The sequence below is a fragment of the Pristiophorus japonicus genome, chromosome 8, assembly GCF_044704955.1.
Source record: "Pristiophorus japonicus isolate sPriJap1 chromosome 8, sPriJap1.hap1, whole genome shotgun sequence".
Taxonomy (NCBI): domain Eukaryota; kingdom Metazoa; phylum Chordata; class Chondrichthyes; family Pristiophoridae; genus Pristiophorus; species Pristiophorus japonicus.
In genome coordinates this window covers 209,262,690-209,280,330 of record NC_091984.1, presented here as the reverse complement: position 1 = coordinate 209,280,330, position 17,641 = coordinate 209,262,690, and the positions used below count along the sequence as shown (strand labels likewise).

The 17,641-nt window shown below is 47.2% G+C and overlaps 1 protein-coding gene across 1 annotated transcript in view; it reads right to left on the bottom strand.

Annotated features, from left to right (window-relative positions):
- LOC139268296 (rasGAP-activating-like protein 1) overlaps positions 1-17,641 on the bottom strand; it is a 328,378-nt gene that overhangs the window by 80,613 nt on the left and 230,124 nt on the right. Inside the window, exons 14-15 of the mRNA XM_070886357.1 lie at positions 12,524-12,716; positions 8,845-8,982 (exon numbers count right to left, since the gene is read on the bottom strand). Of these exons, the coding sequence (XP_070742458.1) occupies positions 8,845-8,982; positions 12,524-12,716 (331 nt within the window). The remainder of the gene's footprint in view (positions 1-8,844; positions 8,983-12,523; positions 12,717-17,641) is intronic.

Genomic DNA, 17,641 nt, shown 5'->3' with positions numbered 1-17,641 from the left:
CAGTTTGGTACTGAAGCATTTAATCGAAGATTGACAGCAAGGATTGAATTATCTTAATGCATTCTGTGTGCATGATCTGTGTAACACTATCGACCTATTTCATGCATAATGAGTGCTGGCAGTGGCTATACTGGCATCTGTTAGTAGCTGGGCAGGAAGTATATGTGGTTTTAACAAACAATGAAGATGTTGAAATGGTGGTTCAGGCAGAATCTCTGATCTGAAACCAAATATATCATCAAAACTGTTATGTTCAGAATAACTCCACAAAACTGTATGTTGTAAGTTCAAACTGTTGTGACCTTGGTCCCTTTAACGCAACTCCAGAGCGAGAAGCAGCGTGGTAGACTGCCTTTTATACCTTCTTGCCCAGGGTGTGCAGGTGACCCTTGGGTCTCCCACAGGTGCGCCCCCTAGTGGCAAGTCTTACACATTGGTAATGTTTACATACATAACATCATCTCCCCCCGCCACCCCCCTCCACCCGCCAAAGTCTTAGATACAAGTTATTTACAAGTTGAGGCAATCCGGGGCTCTGCATTCCCGGGTTGATCACCTGAGTTGAAGTTGGTTGGACCATTGCTGCACTGTGGTGTGGCTGATCTGATCAGACTGTCGGGCATGGTGGGTTCATCCACGTGGTTGACCATGAGGTCGATTGCTGATTGGGTGTGTGTGGGTGGATCATTGATGGTAATGTCCTCTTCAAACTTTTCTTGGTTGTCAGTGAACCGCAGTTTGGTCTGATCCACGTGCTTTCTGCACGTTTGTCCATTCAAAAGTTTGACAACAAACACTCTATTTCCCCCCTTGGCTAACACAGTGCCAGCAACCCATTTGAGACCATGGCCATAATTAAGAACAAACACAGGGTCATTAGCCTCAATGTCACGCGATACAGCCGCGCGATCGTGGTACACGTTATGCCGGTGACGTCGGGTTTCTACATGATCATTGAGATCCGGGTGGACTAAGGAGAGCCTGGTTTTGAGTGCTCTCTTCATTAGCAATTCTGCAGGAGAAACCCCAGTAAGTGAATGGGGTCGCATGCAGTAGCTGAGCAGAATCCGAGATAACTGGGTCTGCAGGGAACCGTCTGTCATACGTTTCAAGCTCTGCTTGATGGTTTGGACTGCCCGCTCCACTTGACCACTGGATGCAGGCTTAAACGGCTCAGACCTGACATGCTTGATGCCATTGCGAGTTGTGAACTCGTTGAATTCCGAGCTGGTGAAACATGGTCCATTGTCACTTACAAGGATGTCGGGCAAACCAAGGGTGGCGAACATGGCCCGGAGGCTTTTAATGGTGGCAGTGGACGTACATGACAACATTATTATACATTCAGTCCATTTAGAGTAAGCGTCCACTGCTACTAGGAACATCTTTCCTAGAAAGGGGCCAGCGAAATTTACGTGGACCCTGGACCACGGTTTGGAGGGCCATGACCACAGACTCAGTGGGGCCTCCCTTGGTGCATTGTTCAACTGTGAGCAAGTGTTACATTGGTGTACGCATGACTCCAATTCCGAGTCAATGCCGGGCCACCAAACGTGCAACCTGGCGATAGCCTTCATCATGACTATGCCTGGGTGAGTACTGTGAAGGTCGCATATAAATGTTTCCCTGCCTTTTTTGGCAAAACTACGCGATTCCCCCATAGGAGACAGTCCGAATGGATGGACATTTCATCCTTGCGTCGGTGGAATGGCTTAATTTTGTCTTGCATTTCCCCGGGAACCACCGACCAGCTCCCATTGAGGATGCAGCTTTTTACTAGTGATAGCACCGGATCCTGGCTAGTCCAGGTCCTGATCTGACGAGCCATGATGGGTGACCCCTCGCTCTCAAAAGCATCCGTTACAAGTAGCTAGTCTACGGATTGCACCATTTCCACCCCGGTGGTGGGCTATGGTAGCCGACTGAGGGCATCTGCACAGTTCTCAGTGCCTAGTCTGTGGCGGATTACATAATCATACGCAGATAACGTTAGTGCTCATCTTTGGATGCGGGATGAAGCATTGGTGTTAATACCTTTACTTTCTCAGAACAGCAAAATGAGCGGCTTGTGGTCGGTTTCGAGCTCGAACCGGAGTCCAAATAGGTATTGGTGCATTTTCTTAATCCTGTATACGCATGCTAATGCTTCTTTCTCAACCATGCTGTAGGCGTTTCCAGCCTTAGATAAGCTTCTGGACGCATATGCAACCGATTGCAGTTTCATATACGTCCAGAAGCTTATCTAAGGCTGAAACACACAACTGACCCCATGCGAAGATGCATCACAAGCTAGTACTAAATGTTTACACGGGTCATACAATACAAGTAGCTTGTTGGAACATAGCAGGTTTCTGGCCTTGTGAAAGGCTGTCTCTTGAGATTTACCCCAAACCCAGTTGTCACCCTTGCGTAGCAATAAATGCAATGGTTCCAGCAAAGTGCTCAACCCCAGTAGAAAGTTACCAAAATAGTTGAGGAGTCCCAGGAATGAACGCAACTCCGTCACATTCTGTGGTCTGGGTGCATTCTTGATGGCCTCCGACTTGGAGTCTATGGGTCTGATGCTGTCCGCCACAATCTTTCTCTCCAGAAATTCGACCTCTGGTGCCAGGAAAACACACTTGGAGCGTTTCAGCCTGAGTCCCACTCTGTCCAGTCGCTTAGGAACCTCGTCCAGGTTGTGCAAGTGTTCGGTGGTGTTGCGGCCAGTGATCAAGATGTCGTCTTGAAACACCACGGTGTGCGGAGCCGATTTCAGCAGACTCTCCATATTCCTTTGGAAGAATGCACCCAGACCACAGAATGTGACGGAGCTGCGTTCGTTCCTGGGACTCCTCAACTATTTTGGTAACTTTCTACTGGGGTTGAGCACTTTGCTGGAACCATTGCATTTATTGCTGCGCAAGGGTGACAACTGGGTTTGGGGTAAATCTCAAGAGACAGCCGAGCGAATCCCAAAGGGGCATCTGTGGTATATGAACAGTCCTCTGTGTGTGTTGATGCACGTCAATTTTTTTGAAGGTTCAGCCAGCTCCTGTGTCATGTAAGCAGAGATTTGATCCAGCTTGGTGAATTACTTCTCCCCTGCTAGCATTGCGAACAGGTCATCCACTTTGGGTAGTGGGTACTGGTCCTATAACGAGACTCAGTTGATCGTTACCTTGTAGTCCCCGGAGATTCTGACCGCCCCATTGCTTTTCAACATCGGAACAATTGGACTGGCCCACTCGTTAACTCGACTGGCGATATGATCCCCTCTCATTGAAGTCTGTCCAGCTCGATCTCGACTTTTGCTCGCATCGTGTATGGAACCGCTCGGGCCTTGTGATGAACGGGTCATGCATCAGGGACTAGATGGATCTGCACTTTGGCACCTGTGAAGTTGCCGATGCCTGGCTCGACTAACGACGGGAATTTGTTTAGCATTTGGGCACACGAGGCGTCATCCACCGAAGACAGTAATTTGATGTTGTCCCAATTCCATTGGATCTTTCCTAGCCAGCTTCTGCCGAACAGCACTGGGTCATCGCCTGGTACAATACATAGTGGTAAATCATGCACAGCTCCATCGTACGATACTTTCACTGCTGCACTGCCAATGACTGGTATGAGCTCTTTGGTATAAGTGCGCAGCTTGGTGTGGATCGGGCTTAGTTTTGGCCTTTGTGTCTTGTTGCCCCATAGTTTCTCAAAAGCCTTCGGGCTCATAATTGACTGACTCGCCCCCGTAGCCAATTCCATGGAAACTGGAATGCCGCTAAATTTGACTTTTAACATTATTGGAGGGCTCTTAGTGGTGAAGGTGTGTACCCCATACACTTCCTCTTCAGCCTCGGGTTGAGTTGCCTCTCTTACTCATTCAGCGAGATCCGCCCCAGATCGGTCATCTTCTGCCGATTCTGCCACGTGGTGAGTCGAAGCACGTCTGCACATTCGCTGGAGGTGCCCCATTGTTCCACAGCCCTTGCACACATAGTGCTTGAATCGACATTGATGGGCTCGATGATTACCCCCGCAGCGCCAACATGGTGTCAGTGGATTCGCATTCACGCCCCATGGCGGACTCTGAGTCATCCTAGGTCTGGACTCTGCAGGCGTGTCGGCTCTGCCATGTACAGTTCTGCCTGCTGAAGGCGTTATCTTATGCACAGTACTTGCTGGTGAGCTTTGATGCTGCAATGATATCTGTTTAGTGTTATAATTTGTGGACATGAAAGCCTGGGCTTATCGTGATGGCCTGGGCTATCGGGATTCGGCAGACAGCAGTTTGTGAAGAATGACCTCGTGGCCGATTCCAAGGATGAAAAAGTCCCAGAACACTTCCCCCAAAAATCCAGCAAATATGCACGATCCCGCAATGTGTCTTAGGTCGGTGACATAGCTCGCCACTTCCTGGCCCTCAGAGCGGTGGTGTGTATAAAAGCGATACCTGGCCATCAAGATGCTCTCCTTCGGCTTGAGGTGTTCCCGAACCAGCGTGCACAACTCTTCATATGTCTTCTCCGTTGGTTTCGTCGCTGCTAGCAGATTTTTGATGAGACCATATATCGTGGACCCGCAAACGGTGAGGAGAATCGCCCTGTGCTTGACTGCGGTTTCTTCCTTTTCCAGCTCGTTGGTCACGAAGTACTGGTCAAGACGCTCAACAAAGGCTTCCCAATCATCACCCTCAACAAATCTCTTAAGAATACCAACGGCAGCCACAACCACGTGAAAGTTCGTGATCTGTTACTCGTCGCCAATTATTATGTTCAGAATAACTCCACAAGACTGTATACTGTAAGCTCAAACTGTTGTGACCTTGGTCTCTTTAATGCAACTCCAGAGTGAGGAAACAGCATGGCAGACTGCCTTTTATACCTGCTTGCCCGGGGTGTGCAGGTGACCTTTGGGTCTCCCACAGGTGCGTCCCCTGGTGGCAAGTCTTACATATTGGTAATATTTACATACATAACATAAATCTAAAAATCAGACTGAAGAGAAACAGAATACTCCCATAGCTTTCTTGTACTAATTCTTTCAACCAGAATGAAATCCTACACCATTGGATTATAAAATAAGTAGACTTACAGATACTGTATCATATTCTAAGTTTATCAGTGGGAGAAACTCCTGTTGAATGATTAATCAAATCACTATAAAAGTTCTGTTGGAAGTATAAATAAAGAAAAAAATAACTGCAAATGCTAGAAATCTGAATTAAAAATAGAAAACACTGGAAACACACAGCAAGTGTACAACCACTCCTATAGGAGCTAGTTCAGGTCTCTCCAACATAGAGAAGACTATGATGTGAACAGCTAATTGTGCAAGTGGTCCGTCCCATGTCCTCTCTGCTTTCTGGAGAGACCATTACTCCAGGATACCCTTATTCATTCTTCCACCAACCCAACTTCGAGCTGCCCTTCCCGAGTGCATTCAGTTGTAGCAGTTGCAACATTCGTCCATTCACCACTGTCCAGGGCCCCAAACACTTCTTCCATGCGAGATGTCAATCTAGTATGCTGCCACTGACAGAGCAACCTCCTCTGGGGTACGCTGCTGTAGTGGTTATGGTCATAGAGCAGCAACTCACAGATCAAAATCCCAACATTTGAAACTGAGTTCAAAAATTGTGCTAAGTTTTGGACTGGCATTAGAAAATGAACAAGAAGATTACCAGATTTTTGTAAAAATTCAACTGCTTCACTAATATTCTTTAAGAAGAGAACCTTACTCAGTTCAGTCTTTCTGTGATTCCAGACCCGCACAATTTGCTTGATGTATAATGCCCTCTGAAGTGCCCTAGCAAGGCATTTAGTTGTAACACAATTGCTTCAAGAAAACACCTTCCCCAGGCAACTAGGGATGGGCCATATATAAAAGCAAAATACTGCGGATCTGGAAATCTGAAATAAAAACGGGGCCTGAAATTGCACGAGCAATTGCCTCCAACCTGCAAAAAATCTATGAACCTACCTGATGGTCCCGGAGGTTCAGACACTTGAGGTCCTGGGCCTCTACCCATAGGCCTGCGTGCGTATCTCAGGGGCGCATTCGGTTTGTAAATGCCCCAGGGATCACGTGGGCTGGCCCAACCAATGACAGAAGGGGGAATCTCCATTCATATTTATAGGGATTCCGTATGTATGGAACTCCCATAAGTATTACTGGGAATACCCATAAAAATACACGTACAACACTTAAAATACATTTTAAATATGTGATGTGCCATTTAATTAAATATATAAAACAAAAAATTAAGTTTTTGAAAAATAAATTCACATATTTTAAGGGATCTATAAATTAACACCTTATTTTACAAGTGTTTTAATGTTAAATGAATGAAAAAAAATTATTTTTATGTCCTTTAAAGGATCACATGGCTCCGGTTGGGGTGGAGTGTAGAATATTTCGGTGCAGGGGGTGCCGCAGTTGTGTGGGGTAGACTGGTGGGGCCTGATGCTCTTTACCTTTCCGCCATTGTTCATTGTTCAGAGGTTTATATGTAACCTTCAGAGCTGCTGACCGAGGGCCGTGTGGCCTTTTGTCGGCCGGCGCGGACACAATGGGCCGAAATGGCCTCCTTCTGCGCTGTAGATTTCTATAGGCCCAAATTTGCACAGGAGTTGCTGCATTTTTTTTTGGAGCAACTTGATTTTTCTGGAGTATTCTTAAAAATCCCCATTCTGCACATTTAATTTGTGCCAGTGTAAGTGAGTTAGTTAGGATTTTTTTTTCAGTTTAGTTTTTTTTTTCAAAAGGGGGCGTTACCAGCCACCTGTGTCTGTTTTGGCCGTTTAAGCCGGTTTGGACAGCTAATAGTTGCTCCAAACTAACTTAGGCCAGCGTATGTGGCCACTTGTGGCCGCACAGAAAACCCTTGCGGAGAGTTAAGAAATCAGCGCAGGTAGCCAGAGATAGGGGGGGGGGAAGGGAAGCACAGAGGACCTTGCAAAGCACTAAACACCTTCTCAACAACATTCATGAAACATAAAAACCATCAATAATAGATTAAAAAAATAAAAATAAAAAATAAAACTTCATACTCGGCCTAGGAAGTCAGCGGGCCTGCGGGTGCAAGAGGCCACTCGGCCGGGGATAGGTGCGGTGGGTGGGAAGCCTGGGCAGGAGAGCAGTGAACTGGCCACACACAAGACACAGCAGGCTGGGCTCGCAGAAGGAGGCTGCAGGAGGGAACTTAAAGAGGGGCTGGCAGGAGGGAGGGGGGCTGGGAACACACAGGCTGCAGGAGCCTTAATGTGTTTAGTGTAAAAGTCTATTATGTACTTATTCTAAGTTTTGATAGATGCCATGACTCCTCAAAATAAATCATAAATAATGCTGACAAAAAGGCCATGAAACAATCCAAAACATCCGTGCTAGACTAAAAAAGTACATTTTAAAAATGAAAGTTCATCTGAGACAACGAAATATACTCCCAACAGCGTGTACCATTTGTATGGACTTCAGAAATGATTATAAATTTGAATGGTAGTGTCGTAATTCATAGAATTAAAATCAGGTTGCATGAGATTTGCTTGAATTGAATCCAGTGATTAAGATTGAAGGAGCTTGATTGAATCTTTACTTCTATCTGCATACTTCTCAGGGCTGCAGCCATTCTGTGGTCAGCTATTCAAGGTGCCCTCATACTCAACAATTGCAGAGTTATTTCTATGGGCAATAGGTCTGATGCTGAAGCAATGCCGATGCGAAAGGCCACGCGGCTGGGGATAGGTGCGGTGGGTGGGATGCCCGGGCACATGCGCGAATGCTCCAATGCACATGCCCAATGCTGCCGGCACTGTTACACACGCTGGGCCCTAGCCCGGCCCCCCCCCCCCCCCTCCCGCCGCCAGCACTCTTTCAGCCGCACGGCCCTAGCTCCGACCCCCCACTGTGATTGCCACGCCACGCCAAGCACAAGGACGGTCCACACAGCGGGGAGAATACGGCGATATATTTTCGGCGCCGTTTTGAGAGCAGAAAGTCGCCGCACCTCACGTAAGTGCGCCGAAAAAAACGGAGAGCCAAATTTTGGCCCAAAGTTTCTATGTTACGCTGGTAAAAGCAGGCCTTTGCGAGGCATAGGAATATCACGGGTTTTCGCGCATGCCTAAACTCAGAACTTGCTCGGCCCCTACGGGAGTGTGCGTCCCTTGTACGCAGCCACAAATTACAGCCCATGTAATGCTGGAAATACTCAGCAGGTCAGACAGCATGTGTGGAGAGAGAAACAAAGTTAACGTTTCAGGTTGATGACCTTTCATCAGAACAGGAAAAAGTTATAGAGATGTAACAGGTTTTAAGCAAGTGTGCTGGCAGGGAAAGGGGGAGGAGAGGCTAGAACAAAAGAATAGATCAGTGATAGTGTGGAAGATTACAGAGATTAGATGATAAACGGGATGATGATGCAAGGTAAAAGGGCCGTGTATGGCCATATAGGACCACAATAATATGCGGTGCTTTGTCAGTGTTGCTACTCCCTCTCCTCATTGCTGAGAATGGAAGAAAAACATTGACAAAACTAAATACAGATCAGGTGGCCATTTCTGCTGAATATTTCCTCGATTTTGAACCAGCATTTCCTGTTCTTATTTCGATTGGATTGGATTGTTGTGTCGAATGTGTTAAATCCCATGCATGGTGGATGTATAAAAGAACAACAGTGCACACTATCATCATTCCCCATTCTATCATCCCCTTCTTAAGATTTTACTGAAAACCCTGAGCGGAGTGGTTTACATTGAGGAGTATTGAATCAGCTCCAGCAGTGTGCTCTCACCATTGGCAATGGCTCACAGTCTGGCTGTGCATTTGCATTTATCTGCTGCTCCGCACTGAGTACAATGCAAAAATCACCTTGGCCAAAAGCAGCAGCGTCCGTCCCGTTCTTGTATCAGCATGATGATCTCGCAGGCTGAAGAGTTTGGGCGTTAAAATAGCTGGGGCAAAAAACCTCAGGAAGAGGAAACCACTAATCGCCAAGTACTTGACATCCTAAAAACAAAATGAACACAAAACCATAATCACAGACTATACTTTGTGAAATTATTGAGCACGTAAATCTAACCCTTGCCTATAAACACAAACTAACCCTAGTCTTGGGTTACCCTCTAATCCCACTCAGATTACATGCATCACATTTCTAGTACTTAGTACCAATTGTCAATGTGCTTTTTCAGGAGAATATTATATTTTGATCCCTCACTCGTACATTAACAAGCTACCAACCACATTTCCATTACATCTCCAGTATATTTACATACTAGCAGTTAGCATTTTCCATCTTGTTAGACCAGCAGATGTAGAATTGTTGATATATCATTGAATTGTGGAACAGGGAATGAGATCATTTGGGCCTTCGAACCTGAGTTGGCTCTTTGAAAGAGCAATCCAATTAGTCGCACTCCCCTGCCCTTTGCCCATATCCCTGCAATCTTTTCCTTTTCAAGTACCTGTATATATCTAATTATATATCACCATAAATTAAAGAAATGTGACGACAACCCTGGGACAGGCTGTCACCACTCACATTGTGCGAGTTCACACTGAGCCATTAATGGGCCCCGGCAGTATTTCAGCATTACAATAGGAATACAAAAAGATTACAGTTTCTTCGCTTTTAAAATATCCTGTCGATTTCCAAACGTTCTGAAGTTCAGTACACCTTCAATTATTCAGCATCAGAAACACAATGTTTACGAAGTTATTTTCACAGATGGTTTTTGACAGTGAAAGTTGCTCCATTACTGGTTGGGTTATCTGAACACTCTCCCAGCAGTGTTTATACAGAAAGCGTTCTACCGATGACTCATTCAAAAGTGTCAAAACCAAAATAATTATTTTAATTTAATGCTGCAAGAACTTTTTTCCAAACATACGCATTTTAAAAAGACAATTTTTTTTTACATTATACAAGTTTACGCTTGCTTCCACTTACCTTTCAGGGACTTTCCCCATGTCTGACTACTCAATCAGAATTAAATTAGTGCCATGTAACTTCTGTGTCCCACTTAACCCTGAGCTGAGCTTCGGACTCCATATCCTATCCATCAACTGAGCCCATCTATTTCCACCTCTGGCACATAGCCTGTCTCCACCTTCACATCCTCGGCAGCACCTCCCAAATCCGCAATCTCTACCACCTAGAAGGACAAGGGTAGCAGGGGCATGGGAATACCATCACCTGCAATTTCCCCTCCAAGTTATATACCATCCTGACTTGGAAATACATCACCGTTCCTTCATCGTCGCTGAGTCAAAATCCAGGAACTCCCTCCCTAACAGCACTATGGGAGTACCTTCACCTCACGGACTGCAGCGGTTCAAGAATGTGGCTCACCACCACCTTCTCGAGGGCAGTTAGGGATGGCCTTGCCAGCAACACCCACATCCCAGAACGAATTAGAAAGAACTTCTCCCCATCTCCACTGAAACCCTTATTCATACTTTCACCACCTCCAGATTTCTCCTACACCCTCTTCACCAGCCTCAAGAGCTCCACCCTACTAAAGCTCCAACTTATCCAAAGCTGTGCCAGACACATCTTATTCCCACTCTGAGTTGTTCTCCCCTATCCTCAATAGCCTCCTCTATGAAGTGCATTAGAACATTAATGGCACTATGTAAATCAAATTGTTGTTGTTTAAACTGTTAGATAACTCAATTCTTTACAAAGCTGTGAATTAAAAGCTAAACTCTCAGAATAGCAAGTGAGGGTTTATTCCATTGGTGCTGGTAGTTGCATTCCTCAGCAGCCATAACTCGCAACAAAAATATTACACTGTGTGTGCAAAGTACATCCTGTGAAATGTATCTGTAATTAAATGTTGCAGTGTAATGAATAGGAAGGTACCTGGGAATGTCCAGGACCAGAAAAGACCATCAGAGCACCTGGCTCTTATACATAAATATAAAAAATATATCTATTGAGATATATAAAACATTGTGGAATATTGTGGGGGTTCAGCAGTACCATTCAAGATGAAACCATTCTTAAACACAAAAAAGCTCTTAGCTGAAGGTTCCTGTGCAGTAAGTCAAGCAAAAACTGTACCCTGACATTCACTGGAGTTTTGTTACACTGGGGGATTTGAACAGAATAATAACTTTTGATCAGGTCATCTTGCTTCTGTCCAGTATCTGCCCTGCTGCAGATGTTCTATTGCCTGCTGTGGCTGAACGATCTTGAGAAACAAAAGTAGACCACTGAGAAACACTGTGGGCAATTTTCAACTTACCGCTGGAGCGTAAAATTGGTGTTGTTGAATAGGTTTTGTATTTTATCACTTCTATGCAATGGGATGATGCAATGCTCTGGCACGCCATTAACATGTGCCAGTGAGCTTGCAGCTGTGATCCTTCAAACGTAAGCTGCTGATCACAGATGTGAGAATGAGGACTGAGGACAATGAGCATAGGGTGGCAGCTCCAATGGGGGGAGTTGGGAAAATGGCTAGCCTACTTACTCCTCTTATACACTTTTTGATGCTTGGCCTCGGCTAGTACTGGATTTGAGGCGAGACCTTGGGATATTTTCTGGTGGGGAATGGTGTTTGTAATGTATGCACATGTGAGCATGCTCACGGGTTTGCGGAGCAGTTGGCCTATTCCATTATTTGAAGGGGCTGCTCCTCGATTTCTGGTTGCACTTCAGTCCCACCTCTTGATCTTTGGGCACCCGGTGCAGAGGGGAGCGGGCAGGTCGAATGGCCTCCTCATAGGACTGCTCCTGGGCCTTGCCAAGGTGGCCATTAACAGGTCCAGGAAGAGGGCGGTCGAGGGGGTCGTTCAGCCTGACTGCCTGCCTCTCTTCCACAGTTATGTTTGTGCCAGGGTGTCCCTGGAGATGGAGCACGCGGTGTTCACCGGTACGCTCGCGGCCTTCCGCGAGAGGTGGGCACCGGAGGGACTGGAGTGCATCATTAGCCCCGGCAACCAAATTTTTATTTGACCGTTTACGGTTCACAAAGTTTTATTTGTTAATTTGTCTGTTTTAATTCCCCTTTAATAAGGGGGCCCACGGCTTTATCGTTTAATTAAAATAGTTGTGGAGCTGTTGCACTGTGAGTGGCTTAGCCAGTTACGTGATGTTCACAAGACTCAATAAAACCCCAGTTAATGGAGTTCAGGTTATCCACAATAAGGCGTGCAATTGTGAACCTGGTAGATGAACTGGTCGGGTTCAGTTTGATTGTTAAACCTTTGCTAATAAACCAGCTAGTTCTTTATTGCAAACGTGTAGCTGTGAATTCTTAAGCAAAGAACCCATGAAGCAAATACACTATCGTGTTTGACACAGGGGGATCAATAAGATGGATAGAATTTGTTCAAGAAGTCAGCTCAAAATTAACAGAGAGAGGGTTTCCATTAGCACTACAAGAATTGTCTACAGATCAGTCGTTGTGTGCTATTGTTTCAGCCAAGCGCTTTTTGAGTTATAGTGCAATTTGAATTTCAGTTTACTAATGTTATACAATCATCACACGGTGGTTCAAGGGGTGAAATTTCTCCTAATTATACACTCGCTAGTACTAACCTCATTGTCTGTTTCAGGAAATTGCTCTTCCACTCGCTTGTGCAACTGTTTGAAAGCCACTCTCATAACGGAAGGGCACTGCTCCACTGAACTCACAATGGCATCCATCACATCGCTCAGGTAAGACTTTAAAAGCTCCTGGCTACATTCTCGCACACTGGCTTCTGAAAGACTCCCTTTGAAAGATATCCTCCTTTTGGATCAATAAAAGAAATATTAATCAGTATAGGTATCTTCCATTTATCTTCTCCTTCTCACACTGTACTATTCATAGTTTAGGGGAATCAATTTAATTGGAAGATTGCATTCTATAAGTCCATATATGGTTCAAATAGACTGCAGCATTTCAAGGACATTTTCTCCACAGCTTCTTTATAATTAGTAGTGCACTCAGGGTAGAAAAATAAATTACTTACTCGTAAAATGAATGATCATTTGTTATAGCTTTGATATGTGAGCAAATTAATATAGTGAATTGGGGTCCCAGCTCAGTACAAGGTGAAGCACTAGGACGTGGGCCTGTGCGTTCCCATAGAAACACGGCAGAGCATGGGACCCGAGCATATGAAAGATCAAATCCTCAGGTCCTGAGCTCAGGCTGGTTTCTATCGGAACACAACAAAGGAATGCGCCACAGGGAAAGAGGGAAAGCTGAGGGAGAGTCAGTTCAGGCCACTCTCTCACACTGTAAAGTCCTTACACAATATCACAAATCCACATGAGGCACATTCTATGGACAAGGTCACTCCATGACCTGAACCTTTATTCACAGGACCAAGAAGTGATGACCCTGCGTGGGACCTCCCTTTATATACCTGGGTGACCAGGTGAGGAGTGTCTCCCACAAGTTCACCCCCTGTGGTCAAGGTGTGCATTTCTTATGTATATACAGTATTGCAGTGGTGTTACATAAAGGTTACATACATGACATCACCTCCCCCTCAACATCTTATTGGGAGCATAGGTTAAGTCTCTCAGGTGGTCTGCACTCTCTTGTGGAGCGCCACAGTTGGGGCTCTAGTTGTTGAGAGCCTTGGTATGCGTGTCTGTCACCTGTGGTGATTCAGGCCTGTCCGGGCTGACCGCAGGGACTGTGCATGCTGCTGAATGTTCTTGTTGCTCGTTCACTGGCGGTGGTGTGAATACCATCTCATGATCTTCCTCAGGTTCCTCAGAGTCCACGCTGAACCTTTTTTTTACTTGGTCCAGATGCTTGCGGCATAGCTGCCCATTGTTAAGTTTAACCACTATGACCCTATTCCTCTATTTGTCTATTACAATACCCTCAAGTCATTTGGGCCCCAAAGCGTGATTGAGAACAAATACGGGGTCATCAATTTCCATACATCTCCCTCTTGAATTTCGGTCATGGTACTCGTTTTGGGACTGGTGCTTGCCTTCAACAATGTCGGACAGGACTGGATGAATGAGGGACAGCCGAGTTTTGAGTGTTCGTTTCATGAGTAGCTCCGCGGGCGGGACCCCCGTGAGCGAGTGCGGTCGGGACCTATAGGCCAGCAGGAGGCGCGATGGACGGCATTGAAGGGAGGGTCCTTGAATCCGGAGCATGCCTTGCTTTATGATTTGGACCGCACGTACTGCCTGGCCATTGGAGGCTGGCTTGAATGGTCCTGTCCTGACATGGTTAATGCCATTACCCGACATGAACTCCCGGAATTCGTAGCTTGTGAAACATGAGCCATTATCGCTAACAAGGATGTTCGGCAAGCCGTGGGTCGCAAAGACCGCGCGCAGACTCTCCACAGTGGTGGATGTCGTGCACAAATTCAAAATGATGCACTCGATCCATTTTGAGTACGCATCAACAACAATGAGGAACATTTTTCCCATGAACGGGCCCGTGTAGTCTATGTGAATACATGACCATGGCCTGGTGGGCCAGGGCCACGGGCTGAACGGGGCCTCCCTGGGGGCATTATCCAGCTGGACACACGTCGTGCAACTGCGAACACAGTGTTCCAGGTCTGAATCAATTCCCGGCCACCGCACATGTGACCGGGCAATGGCCTTCATCAGCACGATGCCTGAGTGCTCACTGTGGAGTTCCTTGATGAATGCTTCCCTGCCCCTCTGGGGCATGACTACCCGGCTGCCCCATAGTAGGCAGTAGGCTTGGATGGAGAGCTCATCCATCCGTCTGTGAAACGGTCTGACCTCCTGAGGGCATGCTTCATGTGCGGGCGCCCAATCCCCAGTCAGGACACATTTCTTAATCAAGGATAGGAGGGGATCTCTGTTGGTCCAGATTTTGATCTGGCGGGCTGTGATGGGGGAGCCTGCATCGACAGCCATGACCATCTCAGCGCTTTGCTCCGCTGCCCCCTCAGTGGTGGCCAGTGGAAGCCTGCTGAGCGTGTCAGCGCAGTTTTCGGTGCCGGGCCGGTGCTGGATGGTGTAGTCATGCGCAGCGAGCGTGAGAGCCCATCGCTGTATGCGAGCTGACGCATTGACATTGACCGCCTTGCTGTCTGACAGCAGGGATGTTAACGGCTTGTGGTCCGTTTCTAATTCGAACCTCCTGCCTGAAAGGTACTGATGCATCTTTTTCACCCCATAGACACATGTGAGTGCTTCCTTCTCAACCATCCCATATCCCTGTTCAGCTTGAGAGAGCGACCTGGAGGCATAAGCCACAGGTTGTAGTTGGCCGTCAGCGTTACCCTGCTGCAACACGCACCCAACCCCATAGGATGATGCATCACACGTCAGAACCAATTTCTTACGGGGGTCATACAGGGTCAACAACTTATTTGAACAAAGTAGGTTCCATGCCCGATTGAAAGCCCGTTCCTGACAGTCCTCCCAAAACCAATCGCAACCCTTACGCAGGAGCACATGTAGCGGCTTCAACAATGTGCTTAAGTTCGGCAGAAAGTTCCCGAAATAGTTCAAGAGTCCCAGAAATGAACGCAATATTTGTTGCAGGGCCTGGGCGCTCGTCGAATCGCCTCCGTTTTGGATTCAGTAGGCTGAATCCCATCTGCAGCAACCCTCCTGCCCAGGAACTCAACCTCAGGAGCCAAAAATACACATTTAGACTTCTTGAGTGGCAGGCCTACCCGGTCAGTTGGCGTAGCACCTCCTCCAGGTTGTGGAGGTGTTCCTCGGTGTCACGACCGGTGATGAGGATGTCGTCCTGAAATACGATTGTTCCGGGAATGGATTTGAGCAGGCTTTCCATGTTTCTTTGAAGAATCGCGGCCGCTGATTGAATGCCAAACGGACACCTGTTGTAAACAAACAGTCCCTTGTGCGTGGTGATGGTGGTCAGTAGTTTAGATTCGTCGGCCAGTTCTTGGGTCATGTAGGCTGAAGTGAGGTCCAACTTGGTGAACAGTGTGCTACCTGCCAGCGTGGCAAAAAGGTCCTCCACTCTCGGGAGCGGGTATTGGTCTTGTAGGGACACCCGGTTGATAGTGGCCTTGTAGTCGCCACAGATCCTGACCGAGCCATCCGCTTTTAGGACGGGAATGATGGGGCTCGCCCAGTCGCTGAATTCAACGGGCGAGATGATGCTCTCTCTCAGCAACCTGTCTAACTTGCTTTCAATTTTCTTCCGCATCACATACGGCACAGCTCTGCCTTTGTGGTGCATTGGTCTGGCGTCCGGGGTGATGCGTATCACTACTTTGGTACCTTTGAACGTCCCGACGCCAAATTGCTGTAGGACCTGTGAGCATGAATTTTGCTCCACAGATGGCATGGCGTGCACATCCCCTCATTTCCAGTTCATCTCAGCTAACCAGCTCCTCCCCAACAGTGCGGGACCATTGCCCGCGACAATCCAGAGCGGCAGCCGGTTCACTGATACATTGTGCGTGACCGCCAACATTGCACTGCCTAGCACTGGAATGATTTCTTTGGTGTACGTCTCAATGCGTTCTAGTTTGGGTCTGCTGGCTTTGAGTGGCCACAGCTTTTCGAATTGTTGAACACTCATGAGTGACTGGTTGGCCCCCATGTCCAGCTCCATGCGTACAGGGATGCTGTTTAATAGGACTTTCATCATCATGGGTGGCGTTTTGGTATATGAGCTGTGAATGTTTGCCACATGAACCTGCTGAACTTCAGCGTCCATTGATTTGCCCCAAGCATCATCCTGCCTCGCAGACCCCTCATCTGGTTCATCCACCTCGTATAGTAACCTGGTTACAGGCTTTCTGCACATTCTGGTTAAATGGCCACTGAGGTTACAATTTCTGTAGACGAACTGCTGAAACCTACAAGTCCTGGCAGCATGTCTGCCCCCACACCTCTACCATGAACTGAGATTCCCATTGTTGTAAACAAAAGAGCTGTTACAAGGCATTCCTCGCTGATTGTCCCTTTGACTGCTCGTGAGCACTCTGTTAGTGGGTGTCAAAGGCACCATCCCGGGCCGCATTGTCCACTGGGGGGGCGTAAATGTCCGTTCAGCCTGCCATTGTCTCTGTTGGAGACTTACTCTTGGGTCTATTGCTGGGGTGTGTCGAACTGCCCCTGCCTGACTGCGGGGCTCTGTGTCGCGTTTATGATATTGACTCCCTGATCCATCCACGTTGGAGGCAGAATTACGCGCGTATATTATTTTGGTTTCCTCCTTCCCCGCCACAAAAGTCTGAGCCATCAACGCCGCCACTTCCAAGTTCAAGTCCTTGGTCTCAATTAGCTTTCTGAAAATCCCAGCATGACCAATGCCCTCAATAAAGAAATCCCTTAGCATCTCCCCTCTGCAGGCGTCTGTGAACTTACAGAGGCTGGCCAAGCGCCAGAGGTCTGCAATGAAATCCGGTATGCTCTGTCCTTCCTGACATCGGTGGGTATAGAATCTGTATCAGGCCATGTGTACGCTGCTCGCCAGTTTGAGGTGCTCACCAATTAGTTTGCTGAGCTCTTCAAAGGTTTTGTCCGCCGGCTTCTTCGGTGCTAGCAGGTCTTTCATGAGCGCATAAGTCTTAGGTCTGCAGCTGGTCAGCAGATGAGCCCTTCGCTTGTCGGCCGCTGTGTCTCCCAGCCAGTCCTTCATGACAAAACTCTGCTGGAGCCTCTCAATGAAATCGTCCCAATCCTCACCAACACAGTACTGTTCATCTGTGCTGCTGGTGGCCATTCTCGTGG